General features: G+C 34.3%; 1 protein-coding gene across 2 annotated transcripts in view; it reads left to right on the top strand.

Annotated features, from left to right (window-relative positions):
- Nucleotides 1-12007, top strand: part of LOC114649480 (serine/threonine-protein phosphatase 2B catalytic subunit gamma isoform-like) — a 240364-nt gene that overhangs the window by 111174 nt on the left and 117183 nt on the right. For both annotated transcript variants that reach the window (XM_051924127.1, XM_051924123.1), the window contains exon 3: nt 8307-8431. In XM_051924127.1, coding sequence (XP_051780087.1) covers nt 8307-8431 — 125 coding nt within the window. The remainder of the gene's footprint in view (nt 1-8306; nt 8432-12007) is intronic.

The raw sequence follows: 12007 nt of genomic DNA, 5'->3' as shown, positions 1-12007 counted from the left end.
ATTTAAGGTTTCAGAAGGGCAGAGCTGAATGGGAGTGTTATGGCAGCTTGAAATGGTAATTATTTGTGTTTATGCCACTTTGAGGATGTTTTACTTAATCTATAATCTGTTATTATAGTTTTAATACAGTGCACATCTATAGGTGAAATGGTAATTATTACACTGTAATTAATTCTCATTTTTCTTAAAAAGAAAAGTAACAGAAATCTAGTCAGGACCCTCAATTAATGGATCAGTTAGACATACTCGCAAGATTAAAGGATATATGTTGTTCGAGACATATGGTTGCGAGACATGGTACTGTATCTCTTCGGAAAATCCTTGGGTACCATTGGTTTGACTTTGTGTCGAATGAGCGGTTGCTAATGGAGTCCTGAATGAGGCACATTACCTGCATTGTGAGGGAGCGTCGGTTATGGCACTGCAGCCATTTCCCCGAGGGTGATCCAGCTCGTAGGATCCTTATTGTTGGGGACCCAAGTGGCTGGACCAGGCCAAGGGGTCCCCCATGTAACACCTGGTTGCGGCAGATAGAGGGTCATTTCCGGAGGGTGGTACTGGACCGCGTGTCTGCCTGAGGGGTTGCCATCCAGGATCCCGAGATGTTTCGTTGTGTGGTGGGTGCCAGTGCATGCCCTCCAACTTGACTTGTTGTTAGAGCAATTTTTGGTGTTCACTCAGAAAATAAAAAGTTTTGTATTTGCATAGTTTCTTCGTGCAGTATCTTTTTGTATTATAGTTTTATAGAGTCATTGTTGTTGCATGTACAAAACAAAGTAAAATTCTTGCATGTGGTATTCAACATGCAACTTGTATTATGTTATTGCAGGGGAAATATTTTATGCTAATATTGTAGTAGTCTGCATGTTACCCTTAAGATTGGTGGGAAATGCATGATTGACATCAACCAGCCACATCAGTACGCATAGCTCTGTATTCATAAGCTCCATGATTATTTGCAATATACCTTAAAAGCCTGGGAATATTTGAGAATGCTGGAGACTCTTGAAGCACAGGAAAAATGGAAGCTTTCACATAAGACAAGTGGTCATCAATAGATTGTATGACAGTGGAAGATGATTGAGGGCAAGAACAGCAATGACTACTTGCAAGATTGTTTGCTATTTTATTTAGTCTTTCCCATGGTGATAACAACAGTAAGGTGCTAATTCACAAAGTATGATTTTTCATTGTTAAATAAACACACTCATTCTTGGGTTTAACTGTCATTTGGTGTGTGCCTTTCCATCTTGGCATTCAATATAATATTTAAGATTATTATATAGATTTTATTTTAATACTAAAAGAAAAGGCTTACAAAAACATTTGATAAAACTTCTCTATTTGAATACAGTTTCTAATTTATTTTGCAACATTTTTATTTATAAATGTCTAATTAAAAAGTAACATTAAATATACAATACTTTTTAATGAAGATTAGATATCTTGGCTATTGTAATATAAATTGTATTGTAGGATAAGTGTATTGTTTTATGCCTTAAACAGATCATAAACAAAAATAGAGTAAGGGGACAACTTTCTGAATTTGAGAGAAAAAGAGACAAAGAAGCAGAAGTGAAGAAAACAGGTGAAACTGCAGGCAGGTTTTCTATTAGTGGATGACAAAACACACAAAAACCCTTCAACAAAATTCATATTTGTCCAAATAAATGCTTTATTTAATCAGTCCATTTTGGTATATATGATTACAAAATTATTTAATTATTTATGCCCACCTTTACTTGACATTGTTTCTGTACAATCCTTTTCTGTGAATTTTAAAATTAAGCATCCCTGTAGTGTCTTTATTTATTAAAGGAAGAAATAACCTTAACATGTCAGCCTTAAAATATTTTAAATATATCAAATTAATTCACAATTAGGAATGGGTTCTCATTGGTCTTAAGGATTTAGAACAGGATATCAATGGTGTCCACATACCATTGATAAAAGCAAGATGTAAAACTGTCAGTAAACTGATTTTCATTAGTGTTCTTCTGTTTTGACAACATAATGAATTGAAGAGGTTCCTTAATTAATTTTAGCCCAAGGCTCTGAAAACTGTTAATCAAGTTTACACTGGGGTGGCACAAGTTACATTCTGCTGGCGTTCTGGCCCTAGTCAAACAGTGTCACATGTCTGCATGTGGTCAGTAATAATTCACATAGAGCTTAATTTATGTTAGTGAAGCAGGTGGGAAATTTTTATCCTTGCTTCTCCCATGGTATGGTCTGTGGAACACCTTTGATCAACAAATGTGAGTCCAGTGATATGCAAGTCGACATTCCTCGTATCAGAGAAAAGTGTCTTTTAGATTGATTGGACATGTCAGTCTGATACATACTGTAGGTATTTATTTGTAACAGCCTGACTGGTGCTTGCCATCCACATTGCACAGTGAATTTCATAAGGAGCAGATCTAAAACTGTCACTTTTGGAGCACACCGTTGACCTTTCTTCAATGGTAACTGTATAATGTTTCATTCACTTTGAGGTGTGTGGGCACTTGGCAAAGATACTCATTGGGCCAACAGAATTATTAAACAAGAGCAAGCGATTACTTAATGAAGCACTTTTTACACACAAGCACCTGTGCTCAATTTTCACATCATTCTTCATTATCATGTTATTTAATAAGATGTACTTTCTGTTACTGGTAGTGTATGTATAGGCTAGGGGTGGGCGGTATGACCAAAATTCTATATCACGGTATTTTTCTAAATTATCCCGGTTTCACGGTATTTGATGGTATTTTTTTCCCATGCATGAGTGGATGTTAAACACATTTTCCACTGCAATTACTGGCTAAGAATAACCTATTCCACTGTCAAGAGCATTGTACATTGTACAAAAAAAACATTTTAATGTGCACACAAGTATTAATACAGGTTTGCATTGCCCCATAAAGTGATACTTTTCAAGGGGGGTGGCACTAATGAAGAGAAGGAAATCACATTGCATGACAGATGCAGTCAAAATATAGAACCTTTTTATTTAACAAATTTTGCAAAAACTTAAATTATAATTTTGACAACATATTTTCAACCATCCAAAGAGGTATTTAGACTTAGGAAAATATCCAGAAGTGCTTGTCAAAAGTTGTATTGCACTGAACATGTCTTAGAAAAGGAATAAATAAATATTTTTTGTAAAACAACTACACTTTCTGTTAATGTTAACAATCTCTTTCCACTGACACGTTAAAGTGACTTTTTAAACAACTTTACCATCATTAAACTGCATAATATTTAAACTAATAAATAATAACAATAAAATAAAGAATTGTATTATTACTGATAGTTGCACTATTACTTCAAGGCTTCAAAAGCCCAGGTGCATTACACAGTATTCACCAAATTGAATTCTGTGTTCGTCTCTCCGACCACCAGATCACAAATCCAACATTTAAACAATATTTAAGTTAAACCTGTGCGATACCCATTCATACATCCAGTTTTTCGGAGCTTCGTCACACCTGCCATAAAGTTCTCTACACTGAACATACACCTGGGGACCCCTTACTGCGAGGGAGCAGCACTACCGCCACACTACCGTGCATGTTTAATACCTGCTTTAATGCATTTCATCATGAAAATGATATCAAGTATTTATCTTAGCATTCTAAATTTTCAGAGAGCAGGAATATCATACAGTGAACGGATTCTGTATGGTGATCGCTGTCTCCTATTAGTGTGGAGGAAGTCAGTTTAAGAAGCGTAGTGATTAACAACTGGGTCGGGGAACACAACACAACGCATTTAATGTGTTATATAACTTATGACGGGGTTTGAGAAAATCTAGTAAATTAAATATTAATTTACGATGAAGTTTAGTTTACGATGTTCTACTTTAATGACAAAGTACGAGAATAAAGTCAACATGTCATCACAATATTACACAGTACCCAGGTACATTACACTGTATTGAAAACAAATAAAACAAGTACAACTTGGCTTGCAGTATTATCCAGTAGTATAGAAACAGTATTTACACATCTAACCTTTTAAAACTAAAGCATCTCCAGGCAACAGACGTGACTCCTTTTTTTCGGCTCTCTGTCCATTTTCACCGCGCGGCATACCTATGCTACCGCCCACTATTTGGTGGTGTAGCAGTGAAAAAGAGCCCTAGTGCAATAAATCTGTGTTTAGCGGTGTAGCAGTGAAAAAGGTCCCCTCTTGAACAGTTTCCCGCTGCGCCACGTTCCAAACGTCATTTAGCCAATTTAAACCGGTGTTGCGGTATAAGAAAAATCCATATCATAAAAAAAATAAAAAACGGTTTTCGGTATGAACCGGTATACCGCCCAGCACTAGTATAGGCCATTCCAGATACTACAGCAGACATCTTGGTAGGCCTCAGCAGCTGAACATGACTGTTCCAAACCAATTTGTTTATTTAAAGCCAATTATGGCTCAAGCAACATTTTTGTGCTTTATTTTAATTAAGTTGCTTGTTAAGATTCAGAAACCTTAATTACCTCTAAGTCTTAAAACATTTGTACTATAATTTGAATTGCTTCTTGTTTTCTCAAGCAGCTGCCAATTAACAATGAGATATAGTTGACAAAGGAACCAGCCATTCACCTTCTATCTCAGTGTTTCTCAAATTCATTGTGGCTATAGAATTTAATTCAATTCAACTTCTGCTTTTATTAAGACTCCTATTTTAATTAATTGATTTGCATCCAGCAAGAATAACATTTATTTATATAGCACATTTTCATACAAACAGTGTAGCTCCAAATGATTTACAAGATCTGAAAGAGAAAGTTCACATTGGGTTCTCAGTACTGATCTTTGTGAACATATTGTCTGTCTTGGTCCCATTTACAACTCTTTGCGTGCTTCCTGAGGATCTGGTTTAATTAAATAAATACAAAGTAATGGGAGAGAAAAGGTGAAGGGCCTACAGTTACTATCCTACTCCATTTCACAAATTATTTGGATGATACTGTCGGAAAATAGAAAAATACAATTTATGAATGATTGGATGTTATTTTATGGCTTGCTAGTACTTCCACAAGTTCCCTTATTGGCAATAATTGGCTTAAGCAATTGGGGTGTAATTAAAATATTGCAGACACTGCATCCCTTCAGGGCTGAACTTGAGGTCCCCTGTACTAAAGCAATAATTCCTACTTCAGTGCTGTTTCATTCCTGAAGTGCTTCTTTTTCTTGTTCTCATCACTCTCTCTTTTTCTCTTGTTCGACATTTCTTCAAATTCCAACCCTCTACAGTCCAATGATTTTTTGCTCACCTTTCAGGCTTCTCTTTTAAATTCTGTTTGATATCAGCCTGGAGAGCCCACCTGTGGCCAATGTCCTTTCATTCCATGCTGTTGGTGATGCACATTGCATCACTGTTATCAGGCTGTCTGCTGTTAGGAATCATGGCAGAAATGTGTGACTTTAAAATGCAAATGCATCAACAATGTAATAGATTTTTTTTCTTCAAAAATAATTTTGTTAAATTAAATGTGATAACTGTAATGCAAAGTTGACTTTAGCAAATTTTTCCTACATCTCAAGCTTAAGTTTTATCAGCTTATATGAAGTTTAACTTTTGATTGAATCAACATATTACTTAGAAAATGGACTATGTACACTACTTAATTTGTAATTTTTCTCCTGTCTATGAGTCTAAATAGTCACTTTAAGTATTTTTCTAAATATTATTTTGCACATTTTGCAAAATGCCCCTAATATTATCTAAATGTCCTGGATTTAAGACAATGGAGGCAGAAAATGTTCCTTTAAAATTAATAAATGAAACTCTACCTTGATGCAGTAGTTTGGATTTCTTAATGCTTGTAAATGTTGCCAAATAGGCCAGCAGATACTTTCTTCCTACTATATAAGCTAATAACAGTGAAGTGAAATTCCCTCAAAGAGTCAGGAAAAAAGAACAGTTTTGGTTATCCCTGCCCTCCCCCCAAACAGTTAATAAAAAAATCAGATCTCTAGTGTCTTCTGACGTAAAACATTTTTAAAGATGTTTGCTTTCAGAAGAAACATTTTGATAATTACAACAACATTACAAAATGAGTCTGGGCTTTTGCATTGTTCAGATGTTTCCACGATTTTGCTGAAATTAGAAATTATTTTTCTTTTTTGTTATCACACCAGTTAATCAAGGACTCTGTTTGTTTTTATAACAATGGAAGCATGAAATATTGCTATCTCTGGATATTCTGAGTTCATCACATTTATTAACAATGAGTCTGATAACAGTCACAGTTGCAAGAGATAAACGCCTTCTTTTTGTTTTTCATACTTCTACAGATGGAATTATGTGTGTTGGTGATAACTGTTTTAACCTTGTTTTGTTTGGATATGTCTTTTGTGTAATTTGATAATCATTTTTCAGAGCCTTTAAAAATATTTTCTATATGTGTTTGCTGTTTACACTGTAAACCAATTAAGAAATAGTGTGTACTTTACCCTGTAGCACATTGCAGAATATTTATAAAATGTGGAGATAATTAAAATCATTATATTTGATTTTTGTAATCCAGTATATTTTTATGTATTATGTATAATATAAAAATAATTCTGAGTAATACACTTTCCTAGGTGCCTTACACTATCCTTACAATATTTCATTCCATTACAGGGTACAAGCATATTCAGCAAAAAGTACACATGTGAGGGCAATTTAGATTTCCAAACCCATGTAACATGTTCATCAATGGGATCTGTGTAGAAACCTATTACAGTTAAAAAAGCCCATACAGAAACAGGGAGATAGTGTAAGCTCCATGTAAACGGTGGTTGTACCATACCCCTAAATATAACCCAGTTCTACACAAGATACGAGAGGTAATGCTAACTGAAATCACATAACCTTTTTAAAGTTTAAATCATAAACTTTTTGAAATGTTCATAATTCAGGACTTGAATTTCAGCACAATTGCAGGAGTTGTACATGTTATTTAAAAATCCAGCATTGTTTAACTTATTAAAGTGGAAAAATCCAGTTGTTCTTTCAAGGCACAAAAAGAATTTTGTTTTTGCCATTTTATCTCATTGTGGAATTTGTTCTTAAATTGAAATCCATAAATCATACATATTTTGAGTGTGTTCCCAATCAGCTGTGAATTTCAATTGTTTTTAATATGTAGCTTCATGCACATGAATGAGAAAGTTTGAAATTAATTTGGGAATTCTTTCCTGTGATTGGAGTAGGCATGCCCAGAGCTCTCCACAATCTTCCATTTTTTGACAGGGTTTCATGTTCACAAGCGTCTACATCTTGCTCATATGGGGTGATCACCTAATCTTTGTTTTTTTTTTTTTTTTTTTTTGCGATATGCAAAAAACTATAGAGTGTCCAGAGGATATAGGCAATTCCAGCTAAAGATATAGCAAGTTTCACTCCCAGTTGCCTTTTCTGTACTTGTGGCCTGTCTACAATAGTGCTGAAATTAGCTAGTCAGGATGTTCGTTCTTAAATGAAACACTGACTAAATTAATTTTAAAACTTCCAGATTGGCTGGACATATATAAGGTTCAGCACAAACAGAAAACTTGTAAATGACTGAAATGAATATGCAAATCCTAAACGTATGTCATTAAGTTTTAGAAGACAAAGAAATATTAATTAGTTTAACTCCTAATATATGATGAACTAAGTGAAAGCAAGTACAATACATATTTGAATGTTGTGGGATTGAATGGGAAGCAATCTCCAGTTTCAAGTAAGTCCTGCTGTACTTAAGGTCAGTCCACATACACAGGTTTAAGCAATAACAAACTAAAATAATACTAAACATAAAAAGTGAACATTATTATCTTATTGAATACCTTGATTTATAAATAGATGTTTTCATTAACACAAACCCCCTGAAGATGCTTTTGTCACAAATTAAAAAAAAAAAAAAATCATCAGGTTCCATTTGAGCCACTTTATTACTTTGTGACATTTTCTGCTGTGTGACTGTGTGCTTGTATCAGAACAAAAAATAGCAGGAGAACAAAAAGTTGCTGAAGAGTAATACTGAATGAACATATCAAATTCAGTTTTCAAATATCATAATAATGTTTCTCCCCCTTTTTTGTTTTTACATTAGTGAATTGAAGAGTGATCCATTTTTGCAGATTCCCTGTAAAACAACTTTTGGTTTGTTGTTTTCAAGCTACCGTATGTCACTGAACAGAAAATATCTGAATGAAGTTGTTAATGTAATTGAGTTAAAAATGTGTTTCCATGCATCATTCAGATGTGTGTATCTTGAGGTATTCATTTAGCTTTAATTTCCTCCACTATAGTTCACCTGCCTTCTCTCAATTTTTTTTTCTTGTAGTGTGTGGTGACATTCATGGCCAGTTCTTTGACCTGATGAAGCTTTTCGAAGTGGGTGGTTCTCCAAACAATACACGTTACCTTTTTCTAGGAGATTACGTGGACCGGGGTTATTTCAGTATCGAGGTTGGTAAACGCTTCTCATTTTGGTGGACTGATAGAACAATAAAATAAATTTTGACTAACTTTAAGCTGAAAACTCTTTACAGTGAGAGAAAGCTAGTCAGAATAAAAAAGAGCAGTAAGCACTTTACAATTATCTTCAGTGAGGAAAAGAGAATAAAAAAAGATTTATTTTTAAAAAATTGAAATTGACTATAGTATTGAAGATGACAATTTTGCTTTATATAATAATGTTTTTGTTGACATTATATTGAATTCTTTCTACTTGTAAGGTTTGGAAACCCATTTGATTTCATGTTGAACAAATACACCACCCAAAAACATTTTTTTTTAATATGTTACTTATCTGATGTCATTTGTAGTGGTGGTTAAGGAAAATTTTTAATCTCACGTTTTTATGGAGAAAGGACATAACAAAGGTTCATACTGAACAGGACCCCACTGTGGACAATGGCAAGCAATGTAAAAAAAAAAAAGAAAAAGTCACGGAAGAAAGAAAAAAAAAATTCTCACATAACTTGTGTGGTATCCACATTATCCTTTCATATTTTTTGCTAAAATATTATTAATACTTCTGCAAAACTCAACCTAAAAGGTAAACTCGGGAAGGCACATTCCCATGATACTGTACATTTGAATTGAAGATCCACCTCTCCCCCTCATTCATTGGTCAAGAAACCTATCTTCAATTGAAATGCACAGTATTATGAAAATGTGCCTTTTTATCTTTTGCGTAAGAGTTAGTTACTCTTGTACCTGTTGTGGAACGTTACTTTTAAAAATAACTTAGTTTTATTACTCATTACTTACAAAACAAAAAGTAACTTAATATGTTATATAGTTACTTATTATAAATTATAATGCCTTGAAAACAGTGCATTAATTTTGTGTTACTTTTTATTTTATGAAAAACTTCACATTTTACTGGCCAGCATTTGTTATTAAATCCTTCTTCTGACCAGAAACACTGCTGAATTTGATAGTTTTCTTGTATTTTTAAATACTTTTAAGTCCTTCGTGTGCTGTGAAGTAAATAACCGCCATCCCAAATTTGAGCCCATGAAGGTTTGTGGTATTGTATTGTTGTGAAATTTTTGCCATAGTATACCCACATGTGCAGCATTATAAGCACTTGGATTACTAGCTCATTAAAAGCATGCCAAAATGATAAGCTACACCAGTGCCAATCACCAATACAGGTGCCTGTTCACTATGCTGCTTTTATAACTGCAGGCTATCTGTCCCTCCCACAGCTGATATACTGTGAGATTATGACAATCAGCCACACCAGGTGCTCTTATCACTATACCTTGAATACTTTATTATGGAGATTCCTTTGTTCGTTATTTGGGTTCTCTTAGTCACTGTTACCTAGCACTCATATAATCAATATAGTTATCTACTTTATAGCACCCCATATATAAAGCACATGGACAGCTGCGTCAAGCAAAGACTTTTACTTGTTCTGCACAAGCAGACCAAATGGTTGTCTTCAGACCTGATCTACTCCGATGACAATCGCCAAAGCAGGCGCCCATTCACCGCTCTGTGTTATTTTGAAGATGTAAATGTTCGGCTACTAAACCCTCTGGGAGTATGGCAATCACACACACCAGGTGCTCGTAACAATATACCTTGACCCAATCTAACAATATTAAATCAATATTATTATAAAGCAAAATTAATATAAATACAGAAAACCTATGGTAGCAAAAATAGGACCTATATTTGAAAGAGACTGAAAAAGTTAGAAATTGTATTTGAAAAAAAGTCATTAAATATACTTATGTATGAAATAAAGGTGATGAAAGATGAGTCTTTTCAATTCTTGGTACAGAATTACTTCAGATTTTTGTTTAGTCCAGACAGGTCCTTCCAATTTCTTTTGAATTTTTCTTTATTTTGTTGTTTCCTTCTTTGTTGTCTTTGCTCTTCTCTCTTCTACTTTTCTTAGCATCTACCCCAAACTTAAAAGGCCTAACTTCACTACGAATTAACAATGATTGCCATAATAACCAATTAGTATTTGCCTTTCTCAGGCTGTTTGTCCATTCTGATTCTAATTACCCCAGGTCTAATAAATACAAAAAAGTATTTGTAACAATTGTTTTAAGATTATGAAAGAATGATCTTAAAGATGCAAAGTTCAAGACGGTAAAGATACAGAATTTAAAATCATTCTATAGCAGTCTTTAAAATATACACATTGTGTTTAAAATAAGATTAATGAGTCGCAGAGTTTAAATGTTTAAGGAGACTGTTCAAATAAATGTCATAAGGTCTAGGTGTACTAATTGCTGGCTGTTTACTCAGGTGTCCTTATTGCTGACAGGTTAATCATTGTTCGTTAATACAGTTCACATTCTGTGTTGTATTTGCAGCCCATGTTCTTGTTTTATATATTATTTAAAGGACAGTTCAGTGATTTTTGAATGTTACAATCTTCATTTGTCTTATTTTTGTATGCCATATACAGGTATGAACTAGGGCTGCTGTACTACCAGACTACATTGTTTCAAAATATCAACAGCAAATAGGTGGATAAACTGACAGTTTATTCATAGGTTTCAGATAGTAGATTGCATGGAGCACACTCTTTTCTGCTTTGCTGTGCAATCAAGCCCTGCAGAGAACCTGTGTACCGTCCTCTATGTTAATATCTTGCCCTACACACAGAGATACTGGGGTAGTCATTGGCTCCATGTAACCAAAAACTCGGCTGATTAAATGTACCCCTCAGCTCATGCAGGATTAAATGTATACTTACAGCTTTTGATTCTTTTCTTTTCACATGATTGCACGCTGTGTATGTGCTTAGCCTCTTGATGTCACCAGATGCCTGGAACTTGGGTAATCACAATGTTAAATAAAAAAATTAAACAATTTTTCTCCGAAATAATGCGGTAATGCATTTCTATATTATTATTTTTTAACTACCATATGCATTTTCAGTACAGTAAAATAAGTATTGCGTTAGGTTACTCATTCCTTAAAAACGCCACTTCTTCACATTTGCAAGGTTTATGGGTGGAAGACCCTTGTAAATATGAAAATTTGTGAATACTTGACCCCCCGCCCCCAAACTGTTGGTGGTTCATGTCACAGCAGGATATTTATATGGTTTAATTTATTAAGTGCTCTTAGCTTTTTTTTTTTTTTTTGTTATCTTGCTGGTTAACCGGAGATGGCGGCAGCACCCACATGCCACTCACCTTAATGAGCTGATTGCTGTATAGTGTCTTGGCAAGTGGATGGCATCAACTGGAGGTGACCACACAGATGAAAAGGGAAGGGGAAGGTAACAAGGGTGAAAAAGAAATTGAGAGAAAGGAAAGCGAGTAGGGGTTAACAAATGAGAGAAAGTGAGCAATAGCAGAGTGGGATACAGGAGTGTGAGGAAATGTTCAGATCTGCTGAATAACTAAAAGGAACAGTGAAGATATTAGGTACCTTGGCAGAGATAGCAGTGTTTTGTTTTTTTTTCTTTTCGTTTATTTATTTTTTCAGAAATAACTTTTAATATTAATGATATAGTAAACACACAAATTGATATTAAATAACACTAATATTTATATACCG

Source organism: Erpetoichthys calabaricus, chromosome 1, assembly GCF_900747795.2.
Source record: "Erpetoichthys calabaricus chromosome 1, fErpCal1.3, whole genome shotgun sequence".
Lineage (NCBI taxonomy): Eukaryota > Metazoa > Chordata > Cladistia > Polypteriformes > Polypteridae > Erpetoichthys > Erpetoichthys calabaricus.
This window is presented reverse-complemented; position numbering and strand designations above follow the sequence as displayed.